The sequence below is a fragment of the Exophiala bonariae genome (genome assembly GCF_035927105.1).
Source record: "Exophiala bonariae strain CCFEE 5792 chromosome Unknown scaffold_1, whole genome shotgun sequence".
NCBI classification, from domain to species: domain Eukaryota; kingdom Fungi; phylum Ascomycota; class Eurotiomycetes; order Chaetothyriales; family Herpotrichiellaceae; genus Exophiala; species Exophiala bonariae.
This window is the reverse complement of record NW_027042476.1, coordinates 974,690-996,775: the sequence shown is the minus strand read 5'-3', so window position 1 is coordinate 996,775 and position 22,086 is coordinate 974,690. Positions and strand designations below refer to the sequence as shown.

At 49.8% G+C, this 22,086-nt stretch overlaps 9 protein-coding genes across 9 annotated transcripts; 5 read left to right on the top strand and 4 right to left on the bottom strand.

Annotated features, from left to right (window-relative positions):
• Positions 1-966: 966 nt before the first annotated feature.
• LTR84_000356 (uncharacterized protein) lies at positions 967-4,008 on the bottom strand (the record flags this gene model as incomplete). Its single annotated transcript, XM_064843987.1, has 1 exon — positions 967-4,008. One exon carries the CDS (start codon positions 4,006-4,008, stop codon positions 967-969), a length of 3,042 nt encoding a protein of 1,013 aa, XP_064711847.1.
• Positions 4,009-5,525: 1,517 nt separating this feature from the next.
• LTR84_000355 (uncharacterized protein) lies at positions 5,526-5,975 on the top strand (the record flags this gene model as incomplete). Its single annotated transcript, XM_064843986.1, has 1 exon — positions 5,526-5,975. One exon carries the CDS (start codon positions 5,526-5,528, stop codon positions 5,973-5,975), a length of 450 nt encoding a protein of 149 aa, XP_064711846.1.
• Positions 5,976-6,726: 751 nt separating this feature from the next.
• On the top strand, positions 6,727-7,634 carry LTR84_000354 (uncharacterized protein; the record flags this gene model as incomplete). Its single annotated transcript, XM_064843985.1, has 3 exons — positions 6,727-7,140; positions 7,204-7,260; positions 7,314-7,634. 3 exons carry the CDS (start codon positions 6,727-6,729, stop codon positions 7,632-7,634), a joined length of 792 nt encoding a protein of 263 aa, XP_064711845.1.
• A 1,394-nt stretch (positions 7,635-9,028) lies between these two features.
• On the top strand, positions 9,029-9,574 carry LTR84_000353 (uncharacterized protein; the record flags this gene model as incomplete). The annotated part of the gene is made up of 2 exons (XM_064843984.1): positions 9,029-9,270; positions 9,406-9,574. The coding sequence occupies 2 exons, from the start codon at positions 9,029-9,031 to the stop codon at positions 9,572-9,574; spliced, it is 411 nt and encodes a 136-aa protein (XP_064711844.1).
• Positions 9,575-9,979: 405 nt separating this feature from the next.
• Positions 9,980-10,852, bottom strand: LTR84_000352 (uncharacterized protein; the record flags this gene model as incomplete). The annotated part of the gene is made up of 1 exon (XM_064843983.1): positions 9,980-10,852. The coding sequence occupies one exon, from the start codon at positions 10,850-10,852 to the stop codon at positions 9,980-9,982; it is 873 nt and encodes a 290-aa protein (XP_064711843.1).
• A 2,618-nt stretch (positions 10,853-13,470) lies between these two features.
• On the top strand, positions 13,471-15,090 carry LTR84_000351 (uncharacterized protein; the record flags this gene model as incomplete). Its single annotated transcript, XM_064843982.1, has 1 exon — positions 13,471-15,090. The coding sequence occupies one exon, from the start codon at positions 13,471-13,473 to the stop codon at positions 15,088-15,090; it is 1,620 nt and encodes a 539-aa protein (XP_064711842.1).
• A 1,738-nt stretch (positions 15,091-16,828) lies between these two features.
• Positions 16,829-17,350, bottom strand: LTR84_000350 (uncharacterized protein; the record flags this gene model as incomplete). Its single annotated transcript, XM_064843981.1, has 1 exon — positions 16,829-17,350. One exon carries the CDS (start codon positions 17,348-17,350, stop codon positions 16,829-16,831), a length of 522 nt encoding a protein of 173 aa, XP_064711841.1.
• Positions 17,351-17,937: 587 nt separating this feature from the next.
• On the top strand, positions 17,938-19,077 carry LTR84_000349 (uncharacterized protein; the record flags this gene model as incomplete). Its single annotated transcript, XM_064843980.1, has 1 exon — positions 17,938-19,077. The coding sequence occupies one exon, from the start codon at positions 17,938-17,940 to the stop codon at positions 19,075-19,077; it is 1,140 nt and encodes a 379-aa protein (XP_064711840.1).
• A 1,923-nt stretch (positions 19,078-21,000) lies between these two features.
• LTR84_000348 (uncharacterized protein) lies at positions 21,001-22,086 on the bottom strand (the record flags this gene model as incomplete). The annotated part of the gene is made up of 4 exons (XM_064843979.1): positions 21,001-21,324; positions 21,377-21,545; positions 21,602-21,812; positions 21,873-22,086. 4 exons carry the CDS (start codon positions 22,084-22,086, stop codon positions 21,001-21,003), a joined length of 918 nt encoding a protein of 305 aa, XP_064711839.1.

Here is a 22,086-nt window from a genome sequence, read left to right as displayed (position 1 = left end):
GGTATGCATATTCAATGGGAACTACGAGGAAAAGGTCACCCCTCTTTTGGTTGAAGACTTCAATCAGGAACTGTCTGAAACGCAGGTTTGTGAGACTGACCGACAGCCTGAGTGAGCCTTGGTGGGTTCCTTGTTGATCGCCTACGTCAGTCCTCGGTCCCGGCCTCACTTTTGTCCATGCCCCTTCACTAAATATTCCGATAGGCGTCCCAGGAGAGAATCTTAGGCGGGGACCATCTATGCTGTACCTCGGCTAGGTGTCTGCATCGTTAAACTGATTAAGCGTTGCTCAAACTAGAAAGTCTTTGTCCTAGCGTTGGAGACAATGATACAATTGGCTTGCTGCACAAACTACCAACCATATTGTGTACCAGATCGGAGCGTCTTTGATATCTTAGGGTTCTGACGAACCGGGTCTCTTGGACTTGTGTGAATCCTTGGGTAGCCAGTGAAAGAAACCAAGGACACAAAGGTATATAGTACCCAGGTGTTGACTCTAGAGATATATATTCGAAAGCATGATTGCAGCAAAGTCACGACATTCGACAGGTACTCTGTGCCGCCTTCGATTGCTGCAGCCATTTTAAACCATCTCAACACTTGAGTTGTTGGGCCAATCGCAGGGCTACATAGACAGTGTATCTTAATATGAAATCTCCTTGCGGCAGGACGGGTTCGAGAGGGAGCCTCAGGACCACGTCTCTGTTTGAACTTTTGTCATACTGCCTATAATGACCCTAATGACTTCAGACTAAACCTGAAAAAAGAGTAAGCTACCAAGGTCCTCTTACCGAGGTGTCGACAATACCAATGTTATGGATGTTTTGATCCAATGGTGGCTCGGGCATGGACGTCTATGCTGGATCCCCCGAACTCCATAATCATACTTTCGTAAATACCTTCCAAGGTCTAGACCAGTTCCAAATCAGAAGAACAGGTACAGCCGTGTCTATCAGATTGCCCATTTCATTTGTTTTTCCTAGCCTCCCACCCATTCATCTGGCGCCGTACTCCTAGTGTCTTCTTCCCATAACCAGATGTGGTATTAAATCCACCGGCCTGGCCCAGTGAGGACATAGTGGTGCTGTGCATGGTGTTGACTGGACGAGAGAGAAGATGGTTCTTGAATGGGACAGTGCTGGATTTGGTTGGTTGTTCTTTCGACGAGGTTAACTTTTCGTTCGACTGTCTCGTGTTTTCGTTGTTTTCAGCAGACGGCGTACCCTCAGAATTGCTCACCTCACTGATAGTGGCTGATTCTGGTGGAGGTGAGCTGTATATTAGCCCATAACGTCCCTTGTTAGTGCTGCTGGCGTTCGAGACGAGTGGTCGATTGTTTATCACCCCACTGCCGTACTGAAGTCTATGTAAGGATAACTCAGCAGGAATAGTGTTCGTCGAGGTAGCCTGAACAGGTCTAGGTGGCGTTGGACGAATTAGTTCTGGTCTTACTTTGGTGGGAGACGGCGCCCCAAAGGATGCAATTGGTACTGGGAGTGGTGATTGAGTCGCGGGCTTCGCGAAAAATGTTGCTATATTACCATTGCCTGATGATGATTTGGAGAGCTTAGATTTCTTCTTTGGCGAGAGAGGATCAGAAGATGATCTTTTCAAGTCGGGGATGGGAGCAGTCTTCATCTGATAGCTTGCCGTAGTAAATCCTATGGTCATGTTCGATGTCGAGAAAGTGCTGACATCTCGCATAGTTGTTGATACTCCATTACTTGAGAGCGATCTCGAGAACTCACCCTTACCCGTACCAGGGTATTTGGAGTGTTGAGTTTTTGAGCCACCAGCCAGTGCCTCGCCCAATGGCCTAGCAAAGTCGCTCTCCAGTTTCGTTCCAGAAAATGGCATGGCGAACGGCCTGCGGCTCCCATCAACTGGCCATAGGTTGTCGACCTGGCTACCATCAGCGGTCATTGTTTCGAGACTCTTGACAAGGTCTTCTTGGCTTGGTACAGGCCTTCGCAGGATGGTGGCGACATCCTCAATGACCTTGTCCCCGAAAATCGGACCAGTAGAAGCTACAAGGCGATGAAGTTCAGGTGGGAGAAATTGTGAAAGTGTTGAAGGAGTCTCTTCCCGGGATTGGACCATGGGAAACGTCATAGTCAGTAGAGCTTGTGCTCGAGTCATTGCGACATACAGCAAGCGGCGTTCCTCGTCTGTGTCCTCTGCTCGTGAATGAGGTATTGAGCCCTCATACAGCGCTGGAATGAAGACGACTGGCCATTCAAGACCCTTGGCGGAATGAATAGTGGATATTGTCACACGAGGCTTTTCGTCGCCCGAGTCACCTTTCTCAACCTCACTTGACAGAACAATATTCGACAAGAATTGCGCTAGAACCTCTTGACCCCCATCCAAGGGCTCTTGATCGACACCATCAATTACTGGTAACGACTGGTCATCTGTAGAACCAACGATAACCTCCGAAGCATGTGTAATTAGCTCTTTGACGTTTTCTAGTCGTTCCTCGTGATCCTCCTTATACTTGGTTTTCAGGTAATCCTCAAACCCAATTGATTTCACAACTAAATCAATCAACATGCTTGGGACATTTGCTGGTAGTGTGGTCGACACCTTTTGTCTCGCACTTTTGATCATGGCTACTAGGCGTGCTAAGGCTTGCTCGGCAGCTGTCGGAAATCTTTTGTCGAAAGCAATGTCTCCTACCAGGACCTTTTGTGCGACCGTCCACACGGAAATCTTTCGTTCTTCACCTAGCCGCACCATTTCTGCGATGATAGTCTCTCCGATCTTCCGTGAAGGATTGTTTATGATAGCTAGAAAGGATTGGTTGTTGTCTGGATGTGAAATGGTGCGAAGGTACTCGATAAGAATCCTGATCTCTACTCGATCGAAAAATCGCTGACCCCCAACCATGCGATATGGTATGCCCTGGCTTGTCAGAGCCTTTTCAATAAGCAATGAAAGATAAGCGGAGCGAAGTAATATGGCAAAGTCGGAGTGGACCAAAAGAGGGCCAGTCATTATATTGATTCGTTTGATCTCGTTGGCAATCCATAGAGCTTCCTCGTTCGGGTTTGGAAGGCGCCGGAGTACAGGTTTCGTCCCATAACAACGAGTAGCCTTCAATTTCTTTGGAGGTCGGCCATTGTCTTGCTCTATTAGTTGCTGAGCAAGCTTGAGAATAGCCGATGCTGAACGATAATTCTCTTCCAAATTGATGACCACTGTATGCGGATAAGTGGCTTTCATCCGCCGAAGGTTCTCAATCTCTGCAGAACGAAAACCATAGATGCTTTGATCAGGATCGCCAACGATGGTTATTCTTTTGTGCTTGGCAGCAAGAAGCTTCATTAATTCGAATTGGACGATGTTGGTGTCTTGAAATTCATCAATCAATAATGCTTCGACATTGGAGACGCAGGCAGGGTATGCCCGCAGAAGGTCCACACAACGGAGGAGAAGATCATCATAATCCAATAGTTGCGATGCAGCCAAATCGCTCTCATACTCCTGAAAGACGGTGACAAACTCCTGCTTCTCTACCTGTTTCTGATGAGATTTCCTAAGATCTTCAGGGGTTTTCCCCTTGGACTTCTGGGAGGAGATTTTTGACCTTGCCGCCCTTGGTTCGAGGCTAAGGTGCAACCTCTTGATAATACGCTTGACGATGCTAGCGCTATCCGAGCTGTCCGCAATGCCAAAGCCTTTTGGAACTCCAATCAGGTGACCATAGACGGCCAATAATCGTCTGCATATGGAATGAAAAGTACCCATGACCAATTTTGTCTCAAGTTCGGGCCCGATCAGACCCCGGAGTCTTTCACGCATCTCTCTGCTTGCTTTGACCGTGAAGGTGCAGCAGATGACATTTTGTGGGTTGTATCCATGGTGGGTGATGAGATGGCCCACACGAGCTGTCAGGGTTGTTGTTTTGCCGGACCCAGGGGGTGCGAGGACTTGCAAAACCGAAGCCTCTGAAGTAACAGCGGCCTTCTGAGCAACATTCAGTCCCTGTAGAAGGACTGTCTCCATTGCATCTCTGTTGTCACATGCTTCGAGGAAAGGTTGGGAACGCGTCAAGCAGGGACGCGTAGAACATGGAAGCACGCTAGCAGCACGGGGTCACATGATTTGGCAAGATTGGCAAGTACTACCGGCCCTGCCTGGACAGGTATGGAACTTGCCCGTTTTGGAGTGTCACCTTCGGAATTCCTGTCCGAATAAGCTTTTCGATCGGATACCTAATCGAACACCCTAATTGGGTAACTTCATACGTCCAACCCCCTCCATGTTGAGGTCTTCAAATGTGCAAATGTGCAAATCTTTGTCTGGTTCTATGCAGGTAATAGTTCCAGTATCTGTTTGAGTCTCATTATAGGACTGTGTACAGTCTCACCGCCTCGTGGTCGATACTTGAGGTCTGGAAACAACTACCTAGGGCCTCGCGTCTCCTCCATGGTAGCAGATTGCTCGCCAAAGATGTTTCCTGCAGTGGGGTTCATTCTGAGAACGAAGCCTTGCGGAGTATTGTGGTGAATCATTGGACGCCTGATCGAGGTCTTCGCCGGAATTCGCCACCGAGACCGTTTTCGAGGCCTGGCTGGTAATGATGTGGGTCTCCATTACTTCCTTTAACTTCAGCCTTGCGGAACCGCATGAAAGAGCCTTCACAGCCAGTTAAGCCTCGCACTTGGGTGTGAGAAGATCCCCCCTGTCGACGAGAGCCCTGTCTTTTCGCCAGATTCGTCAGAATATCCCAACACGAACTCGTTACAGTGGTTGGCGTTCGTGCAGCATGTGTACTCCAATCAAGATCGATATCCATATACTTTGTAAATAACAAATGAGACCTGAGTATTCTATACGAGCTTCCAATTCTCTGATCAAAATGTTCGAGCTTGATGAAAAATGCCTGGAAACCGTCCACGACTCATGTCGTTCTTCGCCTATGCCTGGTCGATTGGTCAAAACTCAGACGACGATGGGGTAATCCACCGAGCGTTACTTTGATCGATGAGCTGTAGAGACCGAACATTTTTGAAGAGTCACTCATACATGTAGAGTGTCCCCTTCTAGCGAAATTGTTCTCGATTAAGTAATTCAAAGACTGGCATGGAGGAAACCGAGTCTTTTTGTTCCACTTTGGTCCCATTGAGGACGCCTTTTGTCTGTGTAGAATACTTTGAACAGTCATACGGATGAGAAAGAAGAGTTTCTTCAAACCTTGAGACGAGAGAGCCCAGATCCCAAGTCTATAAGAATGATGCTCTCTCGCTCTTTCTTCCCACAATCTTTCATCAACAAACAGTACACTTGAACACAACACACACTTCATACTCAACCACCAGCACTCTCTACTACACCAACACTCACCACCAACACACCAACACACCAACAACAATAAGAGTAACAGCAGCAGCGTCCTCAACACAAAAAAGCACCAGCGACACCACAAGTAACACCACCAGCGATAACAGCAACAGCAACAGCAACAGCAACAGTTCCAGCAACAACAACAACAACAACAAAAAACAAAAAACAAATTCGAAATGGCGGCCACCACACCAGCAAACAACACTAAAGCCGCCCGCAAACAACCATCGGCTTTTTTCAAGGGTGCCAACCGAGTCACCAAAAAGCCACTCTTCACAACGAGCCAAGAAATTGGCATGAAGGCTGTCCAGGCGATCAGGACGGCCCCCTACAAGACAACAGAGAGGCACCGGCCGCAAACTTCCGGGGCGAGTGGGAACAGGTCATCCAAAGCGGTGACAATCACCAGAAAAGTTCAAATGCCCAAAGTGGTATATGAACCCGTGCTGGAGAGGACTTCGGCAATCACAGACGAGGAGGCCTGGGACAAGCTCATGGCCGAGGGGAAGGCTGAGAAGGAGGCCAGGGAGGCGGGGTTAGCTGAGTCCCCGGAAGAGAGGAGGGCGAGGAAGCAGAAGGAGAAGGAGGCCCAGTTGGCCAGGCGCAAGAAGGCATTGGGGAACTGAAGGGTGGAGTTGATGGAGTGGGTGGACAGTGTTGGAACCTCAGGCTTTTGGCAAATTTTTTGTGGATATGGAGGTGATGGGATACTAGGAAGACCAGCCAACCCCTGTAGATAGTCAACAATGGGAGAAAAATCTCAATCCCACTCACTGTTCATGATCGTTAGTCCTTGCCGTGTATTCGCCGCCGTCAATGAAGCCATCCACCCTCGTACCTCGTAAAGCCTTGCCTGTCGAAGCCCTCCTGAGCCCTGAGGTCCTTCACGTAGATGCCGCCACTGCACCTCGCAGTACCTTGCGGTCGACTTCACCGTCACGTGTCGATATTGTTCCCACTGCCTGTGACATATGCTCTCAATAGCGAGTGAAGTTGAATAACGTCAACAGTAACTGCCTCTGAGGAGAACACTGCCTATGAAGACAGTACTGCACGTGAAGTGAAGACGACGCTGCCTAAGTAACTCCCACCACCCTCCACCCAGCACATATTTTCCATCTCTTCTTCGCTTTTTCTTTCTTTCTTTTCTCCTCTACCCTCTACCTTCCCACTACCCAACAGTCCAATTCATCAAGATCAGCAATTGCTCAGTCCCAGAAAACAACATCATCTGCTTAGCATAGTAACTTCTCTACTTCTTCCGCCTTCCCTCAACATCTGCAATTCATCAGTCCCAGACAACAATATCATCTGCTCAGCCTTGCAACAACCCCCACTTTTCATCTTCAATCTTCACCCACATAACTGAGAAACACAATGGCCCCAACGTCACGAAAATACACGCTCAAGGAGGCGAGAGCCTACTCTGGTGCGGTCACCAACCAGACAACACTTGAGCAGGCCAAAATGCAAGAACTCGGACACTATGTCCGTCATATCAACAAGCTCAACGGAACGGCACCAACCCTTCCCACCGGAGTGGTAGCCAACAGTGACCAGGGCATTCAGCTCTGGACAAAAGCATATGAAGCAGCTTTGGAGGCCGAGGCGCTAAGGAACTGGGTGAAGAAAACCCCTGAAAAACATGCCATGATTCAAGGATCTGCCAACGGCGTTACTCCTCGTCGCCCTACCGTCCCCCGCAGAACTCTGGGGGAGCGAAGAGCACTGTCGAACAAGACGAGAGCACGCGTAGCTGCTACCGCCGCCTCTACCACTGATACCGAGGAGGTAAGTAATGCTCCCGTGACCTCCCCCGCCACCATCAAGTCTTCCTCGCTAACATCTGGTCAGCGCCGAGTCAAGAAAGGCATTGCCACCAAGAAAGACAGCGCTACCAAACGCTCAATTGTGAGTTCTCGTCCAGCGACGCGGCAGAAGTAATGGAACTGACTGCTATCCAGGATGAGGTGGACGCTGATGATGATGAGTCCTCACCCAAGCGTCGACGACAAGACTTTGCGATCGTCAGATCAGAGTCTGACAAGGAGAACTCTGAACGTCGCACTATCCGAGCACATGGTTCTCATGCTAAGGCTTCTGCAACTTCATCAAGTCTGAAACAGAACAACGGCGCAGCTCCAACGGAGACCGCTCGGAAGATAGCAGTACCATTCAAGCCAAGTCAGAAGCTGCAAATCACAAAGAGCGCTGCCAGTGCAGGTGGTGCATCGCCCTCAATGCCTCGGCCTGCCCTGACTAAGGATGAGCTGAATCGGATCTGACGTCTGGTCCACCTCCTGGCGTATCTCAGTTTGACTGGCTGAGATTGAACCTTTCAGGAAGACCCATGAACAGTCCTCCACTGATTCAACTTCTGCGCAAGCCATATGTTGCTTCCCCTCGGCCCAAGCGCATCTTTCGCCCTTCGACATTGAGGACTCCCAGTCAGGCATTCGAAGCATACGATCTCGAAGATGAGTGGAACTGAGTCATCCGCGATTCGAACGTGTTGAAGATGCTCAACAAGACTGTCATCTTCAGCAAGTCGGCATTCCTATTGGTTATCATAGCCTCTTCATAGCCATCACCGGTCAGTTCTCACTCCCAGCACAGCATGTTTCAATCAGCAGGAGCTCACCATCTTCGCGTCTAGCTCTGCACCATCGTGAAATCCCAAAAATCCATACCAATCGCACTGCAGCTTGACAGAGCGCAATCCATCAGTTTCTCAAACGCCCTCAGATTTCACACAAGACTCTTGCGATCTCACTGCTGCTTGAAAAAGCGCAGGCCCCCAAATCCAATGTCACCAAAATATCAGATATATCAAAAATCTATCAGCTCAACTGCAGCTCAGAAAGAGCGCGGTCACAATCATTCTTCGCCTCCTAGGCAAACTCGAAACGTGTCCTTCAATGTGTGACACAGTCAAGTGGAGGTTTTTATCCACGATGTCATCACCATCAATGCACTAAGGGAGGAAAGTGTGGTCTCATCAGTTCAGTGTGCGCATAGGCATGTGTCGACTGTGTCAGACACGATGCCTGGAGGGAAAGGCAAGAATATGCTTCACTGTTCTTTTCTTTCTCGATTTCCTTGTTCAGTTCTTTATTGTTTCCCCTTGTCCATCAGCAGAATTCATTGCGAGCTTCTTCAGTCAGTCGGGTTGGCAGCCACATTGGCTCTCCAGCTAAGTACGAACTGAATAACTGATCGGAAGTCGAGATACCTGGTCATTATTGAGCGAGAGATACCCCATTTCTATAGCGAGTCGATTAGCCATTCAGTTTGCCATGGACAATTGATCAAAAACCAAACATCAAGTTAAATTTTCATCTTATGGTGAATTTTCCGTCACACGTAGCTCTAATAATACCACCTATTAGTGTCACAATGATTTCAGGGAACATCTACGAAGAGGTCAAGATGACACCAAGGTCAGAAGGTGGATGATGACGACGACCCCTGGGACCCTTGGAATGCCGTTCCCGAAGCCACACCGCAGCGGTGTATGGCATTCCGCCAGCTCCCCCACATTCACCCTCCAACCTTGCAACCCCAACACCCAAACTGTCCTCCAGTCCTAAAATACATCTTATCTTGAACATTCCAACGACAACCACACCGACCTTACTCGACCCTGCCTTCAGATCCACGAAACCTCCGAACCACAAGCATGAAACTCCTCAACACCCTGCTCACAGCCGCCCTGGCGCTCGCCGGGCTCAGCGCCGCCGAAGGCCTGGAGATCGAATACCTGACGCCGGCGGTGGAATGCGAGCGCAAGACCAAGAAGGGCGACACCATCGACGTGCACTACGCGGGCACACTGCAGACCACGGGCGTGGAATTCGACTCGAGCTTCGGGCGCGGCACGCCGTTGACGTTCCAGCTCGGCGCGGGGCGCGTCATCAAGGGGTGAGTGAGTTGAGCAGAGCATTTGCGTCGCGTCCCTGGCTTAGCTGTTGCAACTACTTTCCATCCCTCCCTCTGAGATTCCTATTTCTTATGCGTGTGGACCGTGGAGTTATTGACTGGGTTGATCTCTGGCAGGTGGGATGAAGGCCTCCTCGACATGTGCATCGGCGAGAAGCGCCGGTTGACGATTCCTCCGGAGTTAGCCTATGGCAAGCAGTCGGTGGGACCGATCCCGCCGAATAGTGTGTTGGTCTTTGAGACCGAGTTGATGGGCATCAAGGGTGTCAAGAAGGATGAGCTTTGAGTGGCATACAGCAACGAACGCAAGAATAACACGTTTTCTGGGGTCCTTTCGGTGCTTTGCTTGCTTGACCTCGGTGTGATCCTGTTCAGATACGATGAGATGAGATCAAGTGAGACGAGATGAGATGAGACAACGTGGGACTAGAAAAAAGCCTCTTTTGGGAAGAATGGCAGGCGAGATTCCAGGATGTACAAATCCATGGCTAGACAGAAAAAGGGTGGCAATCATCAAGGAGCAAATCGGACGACTTGAAAATGCCTTTGGAATACAATCATTTGCCGGGGCTCAAGCCTCAATGAAGCCCACTCTCTATCATTCTATCGTAAGATCGTTCTAGCAAAAGGGGGTATCATATCCAGTTTATCCTCCCATTTGTATACTTCTCTTTTGAAGCATGGAACACACTCAATCCATGTCATCTAAACTGTTGGACTTGCTGGAAGCTTCATCCTCACTTCCGACCAAGATTCCAACAAGACATTCGCTTAGCATGCCGTCCCAATTGACCCAAGGATGGACCTCCATGAACAACTTGACTGAGTCTTTGCCTGCGCCTCGCAAGATCTCTCCAGCACCACCAGGATGGAAGGGAACATATGGAGAAATATTGTACACCTTGCCATTGTACACAGTCCATGCATCTTTGCCTTTTCTGCCATTCTGTTTCTTGAGCTGCTCGGATGTAACTCTGATCAGGTTATCTGGCACGTCCTTCCCACGTAGTCGTGCATTAGGATCGGCTGTGAGCGCAGCCCAGTCAAGTGGTGAGTGGCCAGGCTCCAGGATGACTTTTCGTGAAACCTGTTTCCCGGGTGGCATGATGGATGAGGTTGGCGCCATCGACGTGTTTGGCAGTACTTTCTGGGGAGGCACTCTCAGTGAAGCCGCAGCAGAAGGTGGAGGACGCATCAGTCCATTTCCTGGTCGAGGTGGTGCAGGCATGCCCCCAAAAGATGGTGGTTTCAGACGAGATGGACTCGAAGATCTGATTACCATTGCAGGCGGAGCATTGGGGGGTTTCTGTCCTCTCATGTCCACAGATATCTCTGGCAGCACAACGTCTCTTGTTTTGGGTTCGTCTGTCTCAACTGTAGGAGCGTTGAGGTCGACTGGTGGCGCTGACAATGGGGGTGCAGGTTCTTTCGCGCGGACAGGGGAGGGCGCAGTGTGAACTCCGAGTAACGATATTACGGGCCGGTGTGAGGTGCCTCGAATGTAAAAGTTGTATAGAACATAACCAGCGATTAGAGTGCAGCAGCCAGTAGCCAGCCAGCCCATTTAGATTAGGAGTGACAAGAGAATGTAATCTGAGGAAAGTGGTGGCGTCGAACTTTGTAAGATCATAGCTCTATTGCTGGAGGCGGAGATGGATGAAATCTAGATCATTTTGGATAGTACACAGAAATTGCGGTATCTTCAGTAAGTTCCGAGGGTCGGGATGAGATGTTGAAGGTGTCTGATTAATACTTGACGAGTTGACTCCGGTCCGTATCGCAGTCGACGTCCATCCGATCAATGAAATGACACGGACTTTGGGAAGATTTATGTGTCATTTGAAAACTGGAGGCAAGGCTGACTGAGGGCAGCAAGGCTGTGAAGTGCGGGGGAAGTGTCCACCATAAGGCTGAACCGTCGGATCTGCTCGCCGATGTCACTATCGACCCCTTTTTTTCATCCTGAATGTCGGCGGTGGTCTTGCAGATGAATGCCTGCATAACTTAGCATCAAGGACAACCCCTCCAAACAGAATTGATCTTTCTGGAGGGACCGAAATCAAGTCGATGATCCTGAGGTTTCTGACAAACCACATGGCTTTGAACTAGCCTTCCCAGGCTACAGCAAGGCAGACTTTCTAACGGAAAGCTATCAACACTAGCAACATTGTGTCAGCCTCTCAAGGACTACAATTTATCGACATCGGACAGGGTAGACACTACTTGGTATGCGTAACGGAATGCGAAGGTCAACACTACCTGGTCTCGAGCCGAGGACTCGAGAAACTCCTTGAAACAGGAGATTAGGACCCCAACTCGCTGGTTGCAGTTCCGGACCGCATGGAACGACATGCCTCAAGAATCAAGATCTCGTGTCATAACTCGGAATCCTCGCCGACTTGGATGGTAGAAAGGGATGATACCACAATTTTTGACCATCAGGAGATTGTGACTTGATCAACGTTTATCGTTCTTTGTTCCGCATACTTCCACTGAATTGACAGACAGTACAGGCACAAAGACTAAGTAGCATGAGCACTGAGCAGAGCATAAAGGACCACTGCTACTGGCCTTCAATTCTGGGGCCATGTTCGACTGTCTCGGTGGTCTGTCTGGTGTCAAATTATCTTCGCGAATCCTGTGGCGATGGTTTGCTCTTCAGCACGATGATGAGGCCGCAGTGTATTGTAATCTTGGTCTATTCAAATGATGAAGTTGCAGTTGTAAAGCCTGAAGTGCCGTATGCACAAATGAAGAACCCACACGAACAGTCAATGTGGTGGCGTAAAACCCGCGGCGTCAGAGCACTAATCATCGAGCGAAACAAAGAAGCTGTGGTGCTTGTGCATCAAGGCACGCACGGAAACCGATTCACCTTGAATCTTATCTGAAGGCAAACTTGTCTCTGGAGATCGCGGCAGCTTGGCCGGGACTTGGATCCCGCCCCAGTCCGTGCTGAGTAGCGATTTCACGATCATCAGAGGTCATTATCATCGAGGGAGGAACCGTCTTTTAGCGTCTTTGCAAGTCCATGAGGCGTTGCGTCAGGGCCGTCGAAGTTAGAGAAGGCAACCAACCGGTGTCCGATTCATACCTTGACTTCATAGACCAGGTGCAGTGGCTACTGGCGCCTAGACATAGCCCAAGGTACTTAGAGAAGGCAGGAGACATGCAACAACCAGGCTGAATAGGACTCGTCTTTCCTTTTACGAGATTACTTGGTTGAAGATGAAATAATTCCACCGTGCGAAGACTCGGTGCACAACATTCCAGTTCCCCCTCTTTCTATTTCCGACGGATGCCAGTTCAAGTTTTATTGTATGTAACCCTCCCCTGTATTTGGCGGTGCTCTAACCACGGCTTGGAGTGAAGGTGTCACCTGAGTTTCCGACATTCAAGCCTACGGGCTACAGCTCGCTCCCCTCGTCGCCTCGCCCCCTCAGCCCCGCTCCAAGGCATGAAGCCCATTTATTTACCTGCCACGCACCTAGACTCGCTGGCTCACTCCCCTCCTAGGCTTCCTCCGACTGCCTAACTAGCTTGCCGCTCAGCTGCCCAGGCGCCCACTGTCCACCTCTTACAGGCTACCAGTGGCCAACACCTGCTCCATCCCGAGAGGTGTCCGACGGCGAAACGCCCTTCCAACTCAGGATAACCTTGATCCGGCTCCCACCTCGTCAAGCAAGGTCACAGTCACGGTGTCGTGTCGTGTCGGTCACCCGGTCACGGAATTCAAAGCAAGGTCAAGGTGACCCTCTCCGACCCTCACAGTCACGGTCCAACCAAGCATACCTTCCGGTTTGAGCACCTTCAGGTCAACCACGCATGACCTAAGCCCAACCTTACTTTCACGACGCTTTTCATGAAATCCCTCCATGATTCCTTTCCATCTCATCACTTTTGATGGTCTGGAAGTGAATGCACAATTGACTGCCTCAATGTTTTGGGCAGTCGAAATCAAGCCAGCACTTTCATATATCCCGCCACTGGCATCAACTTAAACTTGACTTCCTACAGTACCAAGACCCGCCACTACATCCACCTTCCTCCCCCACTGCACTCGGGACTTATCTCTGCTCCAAAGTCTCTATCTCTATCGAGGTGTTCCGTTGCTAATAAAGAGCAACGCTCTCGTCGATCGTCGACGGTTCGTCTACGTAAGTTGCCGTCGAATCTCAAATCATGGACTATCATCTTAGCCCTGGCGGCTCATCCCCGCCTATATATGATGACTACAGCCCAACCTCTCAAAACCGATCTGAAAGAGAGCCAACCACTCCTGATCAGAAATTCAAGCGTCGAAGATTGGATTTTTCAGACTCTAGCAATCACAGCTTCACTGAAGCAACCCGTGCAACAAATGCTCCAGTTCCGACAGTCAGTCCTCGCCAATACTCGACCACTTCCTACATGGCTAACCCCAACCACTTTGGCCACTATGTTGTGTCTCCCACTCCACCAATTCAATACTGGGACGAGGAAGCCGCATTAGAGTATCTGTCGTCTGGGAATGGCTTCGTCCAAGACATGCGACTTGCTGTTGGGCCACCTCCCCCCATCCGATATCAAGTTCAACATGGGCCTACCGCCACGGGTCAACCACTCTACCAGGCACCATCAAGTCTCCCAAATGGTGGTCCTCCACGACCTGTCCCCAACATCACTCCGATAACGAGTGGTCTACGTCCACTTGCTCTTGGAACATTCCAGCAGATGCCTGATCCTGCGTTTCACACCCCCCCATATCACGTTCATGTTCGCCCAGGTCCCGATGCAGGCTCTTACACATATGACGCCCGTGAGATGTCACGCCTTGTGAACTTGACGGCCAATTTGCGTCCTCCACCACTACCATATCTTTCAAACGAGGCGCCCAAACCCAAAGCCATTCCAAATGCAAATCAAATTAAACTGATCCTCAGCCGAGCGACCCAGGACAGCATCGATGCGTTGGTCGAGCACAAACGAGAGTGCCCTGCCTGCCAATTGGACTTTGAACCTGACAACTTCATGGCCATTATCAGCTGCTGTGATACAGCAATGCATGCCACATGCCTCTCTGCGTGGGTCAATTCCCAAACCTACGCCAAAAGCAAAACATGTATGAAATGCCGCCGAGCCATTGATGCGAGACGACCTCTGAACAGTGTTGTTCCTCCTGTATCCGACCAGAACTGGGACGACGGTGCGGACCTCAATGCCCCAGAAGCAGTCAAAGGCGATCATAAGATTGAAGTCATTGTGAGTGCTCGTCCAGATCGAGTGCGTCGCCATGTGAGAAACACGATCCCGAGTCACGCATATTCAAGCCATGGATACACAAGTTCCAGACCTAGTTTCACTTCTGTGCATCTACCAGAAAATCTACCTGCCGAAACCAAACGCCTCATCGCTCAAGTACAGCAAGACTCAGCAGCCGAATTCGAATCCATGAGACGGCGACTCCGCATGATAATGTCTCAGTCTAATCGAGCTTCAGCAGAAGAGGATCTATCTAGAAGACATCTTGCAGAAGCTCGGCAATCTGCACCCGGAAATCCGGCAGACAATCTTGATGCTTTGGTTCGAAAGTGCAGTGAACTGAGGGCAACTAAGGAGAAATGTGTTCAGGAAACTCGTGCTTTACAAAAGACTCTCGAAAATCTGCCAAGATTCCATGAACGAAGAGTGATGGCACTTGTTGAAACCGCAATGGGAAATCTACCGCGTGATACTGCTGCAAGCATCCGAACCGCCCCTCACGAAGTTGATGAATCAGGCTCCATTTCCACTTCATCATCGCAATCATCATCGTCAGAGTAATTGAGGGGATTTCTCGATCGTCATGGATAGCATCCTTGAAACTGACACAACATGTGCCTGTGTGCTTTAGGAAGTAGTGGTCTACTCTTTTTTCTTCCGATGGAAGTTAAACATGATCGAGAATCACTGGCGTCTTGACCCAAACATGCGGTTTTGCTCATTATCTTGTACCAGACAAGTTTCATGGCATGGGCGAAGAGAAACAAAGGGCGGTCGATCTTGCTATGATTCAAGGACGCTAAGGATCAACCATTCTCGTTGCCTAGCCTTTCGGCGTTTTCGATTACGACACATGACAATACCTTTTTACGCACTAATGCTGTACCGATGGGGCGTTCAGTTGGCTTACAGCTTTACGACGGCGTTCTTTTCTTCTCTTCCATTTTTTTTCAGACGACTATTATGGCACACGTTTGCTTCACGGCCAGTGCAGCCGAGAAGGTGTGTTGACAAGTACTATATTTCGCAGCAACATGATATTCGACCTGTTACCGTGGACCTCCACTCAGTAAGTCTTTCAAGGGAGTCAGGATTCGATTGGTTGATTTTGGACAGGGAGCTTTATTTACATGAGGGGGTTCGGAGAAAGCTAATAACGGGGCAGGCCCAGTGTGATTCGAGATGAGATTCTTCGGTCTGCATCGCATGGATGGGGACTTTGCATGCTTGCGCTGAATTGCGCTCCCCCCTCAAGTTTTCCCTTTCCCTCAATTCTTAGCTGGCTTTGCACATGTACATACCGCCGATCAGGTAGTCTTTACTCCTGCAGACAGTCAGATACACATGAGCATTTCATATGATATGCTATAGTATGCTATGATCTGGTTCTCGTTCAGCACTAGATTTACCCGTGGTGTACACGAGTGACTAAAGGTAGATGCAAGCCATGAGGAGGATGGAACTCGTTGACAGCCCGAGGAAGAGACGTGGCGATGTCTTTTCACACCAATCCAACAACTAAAGCCTGCTACACAGGGCTCAAACGAGGCTAACAGCGTTGAAGCACGAATATCTCACAGTGTCAATCGCGGCTGCGCAAACTATGGGACTGACACAACACGAAACAAAGTCATCCATCTCGATCTGAGACCACTGACACGGTGATTGCGTCTCGGTGCCTGTCAAATTCTTCGGCTCATTGATCATCATCAATCATCCGTCCACTGCGAAAAACCCTCAAAGTGAATACTCTATCCCATCTCTCAAACCAACGCACGTATTCCCACGGCAGCCCGAATCCAATTCTCCTCCCCAAGCCGCAACTTTGATGGCTGGCTGGCCATGCTTTAAGGTCCTCTCCTTGGGGAGTCATGGACGCTTCAAGCGGATCGTCAAACACGTTCAAGGTTTCCATGACCACATTCGCCTGGCGGCCACAGCCGCGGCCCATCGTTTGTGCTGGCGTTGCTAGTCCTGTCGTTCTTACAGGAGTGATGAAAAATATGTACTTGCGGTGAGCCATCTCAAATTCCACATGTCATCATCACGTCGGATGGTTCGGCTTATTCCTTGGCGGACTAGTTGGGGTGGAATGATCTGAATCCCGACCTTGTTTTGTGGTACACGGAGGGTGTCCAGGAGATTCTCGCTCGATCTATTGACAGATGGCGTTTGACCTGGGGCAGAGCAAGGATCTCGCCATATCCTTGTGCCTTGGTCGTCACTGATGGGCAAATCGAGGATCTGGTCAGGAGAGTATGCTACTCAAGCCTTAGAGTTCGTCCCCAATTGCAAGCATTCATGAAGGCAGTGTGGTCCGCTGCAAAGACGAGTGACTGGCAGCGTCACTCTGCCGAACACTGAAGAAGCTCTCCAGTGTCTTCTGCTTCAGGGGTTCCATTCCCGACGCATAAGTGAGAGGAACTGTATCAGCCATGTCGATGTCGTCGAACATCGACTGCTCCTGTCCTCCCAGTCCTTCTTCTGCTTCGTCCGATAGAACCTCAGACATGGGCATCGCCTCGTCGAGATGCAGTCGCTGCGCTTCATACAGCTTCTTCAGGGTATGGTCGTGGATCTGGCCTGGATCGGGCCGATTGTCACGGTATCTCTTCATTGTGCGAGAGTTCATATATGGCACGAAGCCGGCGTTCCACGTGTCGCGGTATTGGGAGTATTCGTGGGAGGCTGAGGAGATGGAGCTCGTGGTTGAGCTGGTTGGAGAGGTGGTGTTGGAAACTGCTCCAAAGGGACTTCTGTTGGTGAATTGGTTGATTGTGATGGGCTCTTCGAGAGCGGATGCTTTGCGTTTGAGTCCCATTGTTGTACAGTGTTGAGGGTCTGAGTCAATCAAGTTGGAAGGTACTCGTGTGTTGCAAGTGAGGGAAATGGACTAAAGTGCGACGCGTGTGGCGGTGCGTGTTTCGCGTTACGCGTTAAGGGGAACGCCACTAGAATTGAAATGGCTGATGGTGCTAGCACTGGCAGAGGCCGATATCTATGCTGTCGATCGCTCGTGATTGTAGGAGGTGTTGGTTGCGATATAGCTATTGATGCTGCTAACAGTGATGAAAGAGAATCTGCCTCAGGCGTACAAGTAAGCTTGAAACCGTCGCGCCTTGTTCAGCTACTCGTGCGAGCAACCGCGTCACCCGAAAGCGAAAGCGGGGCATTGTATCCGGCCCAAAAGCTAAAAGCCACCATGAAACTAATGCAAGCTTATCCTTATCGGCAAACACCAACTGACTTCATGGTTGTTGACCCCCAGGCATCACATCAAATCTCAAAGGCATAAGATCTACATCTCAAGTTCTCAAAAGATCAGCGATCTGATTGCTGACTACCTAAGTATTGGTCGGTCTATACAACTTCCTTCCTCCCTCAAACTCATATCTGACGGTCAATGCTATGGCCGTGAGAGAGGCTTCCCATGCGGGGTCGTGGTACTCAGGCAACGGCCGACAACTGAGCACTCAACTTGACCAGTGGCTATCAAAAGTCCCAGAAAAGGACATCATTCCCGGTGTTGAGAAGCTGCCTTTACCAGGTGCCAGAGTGGTCATATCTCCTCATGCTGGCTATGCATATTCCGGTCCTGCTGCCGCCTGGGCTTACAAATGTCTTGACCTGTCTAAAGCCAAGCGAATCTTCATTCTGCATCCATCTCATCACCATCACCTGAGCACTGCGGCATTGCCTGTCGTAGATTCATATGAGACACCTCTGTCCGAAACTCCGCTTCCACTCGATCATGACACCATTCGAGAGCTCTCCAAACTATCGGTGGAGGTCCAAGGCCGGACCATCAAATTCACCACCATGTCTCAATCCGTTGACGAAGCTGAACACAGTGCAGAAATGCAGCTCCCGTATATCCACCGACTGCTCCAGAAGCTATATCCCGATCAACCGGAGTCTTCCTACCCGCCTCTTGTTCCGATCATGGTCGGCGGCACCAACCCAGCCACGGAAGCCGCATTAGGCAAGCTGTTGGCCCCATACATCGCCGATGAGACCTGTGCCTTCGTCATCTCTTCCGACTTCTGTCACTGGGGAAGCAGGTTTGGTTACACGTATTACCTACCAGATGCTCCGAGTCCGGCTTTGTCACCACTAATGCTTCCCAACGGGGTGAGAGGGGAATTCACCACCGCAAAGGAAACAGTGAACGAGGACATCCACAAGACGCCTACACTCGGCCAAGGTCAGGAACTTCGCTCAAACACCAAAATCCCAAGATCTGGTCCGCAGATATTTGAGAGTATCGCACATGCTGATCGAGCATGCATGTGTGCGATTGCGACAGGCCAACATTCAGAATTTCTGCGGGTGCTACGTGAGACGGGCAATACGGTTTGTGGAAGACATCCGATTGGAGTATTCATGGCTGGAGTGGAGGAAGTCGAGAGGCAGAATGCAGCAAAAAGCACTGACGAGAATAAATCGACGCAGGGACGGTTTCAATTCACAAGGTATGAGAGGAGTAGTGATGCTGAAAGTGTCAAGGACAGCAGTGTCAGCTATGTCAGCGCTTTCGCTGTACTGTGATGCTTTTCGAAATGCATCAGCATTTTGTGAGCACTGGGTCGTACTCCCTGAAAGTTTGAGGCGTGGCAGTCGCCGTATTGAAGGAGATTTGGATGGTCCCTGTGCTTCAGACATGAAGGGGTAATCCCGAGGCAACCAGAGGTCAACCTGAAGGTCAACCACTTGTCGTGTATTGATTGCACCATGAGAGATCCAGGTGTGTCAGTCATACCAGCCTTACATCATGGGTACAGCTTCGGAATATAGTTTCCAATCAAAAGGGAGCTTAAAGATGTGAGAGCCTTGCCGAGAAAGTCAAGTTCATCATGACAACCAGCCTCAGGCAGGACTATACGCGACCAAAATATCACTATCCGTATTCATACTTCCGACGATCGTCAAATCACAAATGCCAAAGGAATCAGCATTTCAACTCCTGATGTAATAGATTACCCCTTCATACCCAAGCAGTCCAGGATATAATATCCGAACCCTCCATGATTTCATATCCGTCTGACTAGTCGATCACCTCTAGCTGGAGCCCCGCATCCCTGTGATCTAGCGGTTCTGGGCAGACAAGGATCATCTCGACCAATAAAGTGTGCTCTTGAACATATTTACTTCATGAGCCCATTGTAGATCCGACGTCATCCCCCAAGAAAGAGAATGCCATCATCGGTCTTCAATCCTTCGACTCTTTGCGGTTTTCGGATAATGGACTTTCAACAGAGCATTTGCGATGGAGAATTGCCCATGATTGCCATGTCACAAACCCCAGACCGGCTTCTTGGGTCGGTCTATCACTTGTCTTGGGACCTGCGAGTGCTTGGCCCTGGTGATGATGATGTCCATGCTTGCTTGCATCGTTCGCGCTCCGTAAGACATTTCCGCTGTCCAAGTTATTGTTCGTACTCCAGTGGTCTATCTCTAAGCCCTCTCGCCATGGGGTCAGTAATTACAGTAGATCGGCTTCTAACTAGGACAGGAGAGGTGGTGGTGTACCAACCGCGCTCATACCGATGCATCCGGCATTTCCATGCCCCTCCCCCCCCCACAAAGAAGATAGGTACTTGGGTAGTTAGTTCAAATAATGAAGCTCTCGGCGTCCAGACTTCCCCGCAAACCCTGGCGTCTTGTGAGCACAAAGAAATTCCCTATCCATCTTTAGTGCGAAATGCTCTAAGCGAGGGAGGGAGGGCTGTGAACCAAGCTGGGTCGCCCGTGCTGGATTTGTACAAGTTCTCGTTCGTTATTATGCATTACTGGACGGGTCGCGAGAACTCAGAGGCGTTTTTCTTTTGGGCCATGGTTGGAGAGCATTTGGACGAGCTGTCTGCACTCCCCATACACGAACCAGGGCGTGGAAATGCGTGATTTGCTGTTTTTGGGTGAGAATCATACTTTGTTGGCTTAACGGCTCGAACTCTGTAGGGCTGGGACTGGGCTTGCCAAAGTCTCATTGCTCTTCTCACGTAAACCATCACAGGTCATCCCAAACATGCGTAGAACGGTCGTCTTGTTTACATTACCAAGACTTATTGCTTTTGGGGCAGGATTGATGTGAGGTGTTTCTGTGCATGGTTACAAGCATGCTGAAATCTTGGCTGTGGTGGAGATTTGCGGATGAACAATCGAGAATAGCGAGCATGAAAGATAATTTCAAGTCGTTGTATTAGGTATATTACAGATTTTTGCATGCAATTTCATGGCTTTCCAACAATGACCATAACCACGGAAGGCATATGGGGGTATCCAAAGAACGTAGCATGAAATCATTGAACAAATATGTTTTCCAATTCTCGCTCTCTTCGTGCGCAACTATTACGCTGCATCACCCTAGACTGTAAGGTTTTCTTCCTCTCATAGTCGGCACCACCACATGTAGCATGCTCAACATGCCAATCTCTTGATGCTCTGCATAGGTAGAGACAGTACTGTGGTTCTCTATGCGGTATGTTCCGTCTTGTCTGGTCGACGTTGAGCTCGGCCCTTCTCAGACCAAGGGAAATGAGCGACGGGAATGATGAAGAAGCTGTTGGAAGTATCTGCAATACCAGCCAAGGCATTGTACCAAGCCGCGAAGGCTGCGAGGATACCGAACGCGCCTCCTGCTCGGATACAGCCAGTGTTGGGGTGTCCACCTGATGGTTGAAGATATCCAATGGCCAAGAGGAGGAATGCCATGTCGAGCGTAAAGAACAAGAAAAAGAAGGCGACGGTGGATTTGAAAGTGCAGAACAGGAGAATAGTGGTGAAGATGAACCATCCCTAATTTCAAAGATTAGGTCTAGTTGGAAAAATTTGGACACAATTCGCTTACCATGAGGTAGAAACCTAGGGAGTCAAGGAGAGCCTTTTCACCACCTGTGGAGAGGATGCCCTCTTCAATGTTGAAGCCTCCTGGTGTCAAGATGATTGCGAAGGAGATCCAGAAACCACCGTAGGAGGAGAGAGCAGTAGCACCAAAAGTGTTGCCAACGGCCATTTCCCTGTTGTGGGTTATTAGTCATGGTACAAAACCAGAATATCCACAGTCCACACGTACCACATGCCTGCGAGAAGCTGCACTAGACCACCATAGCCAAAGGCCAAGGCCAGGACAAGATTGTTCTGTGCGAGTCCTCTTGTTCCCAGATTGACCAGACTGAGGACAAAGGTAGTCAAGGCGAAAGCTGAAAGACCCAGGGGAGCAGGATTGGCGAATTTGCGGTTCTCGACTCCCTTGTAAAGACCGGGTTGGAATTCACCACCAAAAGCTTTGAGAGGATTTCAGTCAGTGCTTGCCTTCAAGATCCATGTGGTAGAGTATATCACACCTGGCAGAGCACCACCATCATCGTTGGTGCGGAAATGAGCCAGAGGCCCGTAGCCGAAGCGAGCAGCATGAGTAGCTGCCTGCCTTTCTTCATTGCTCATGCCCCGTGTGGCCTTTTCAAAGTCGTGGGTAGTAGTGCCATTGGTATTATGGTTGCCATTTACAGATTGATTGGCAGTGTTGTTGACAGCGTTATGCTGCTCGTTGGTCGACAT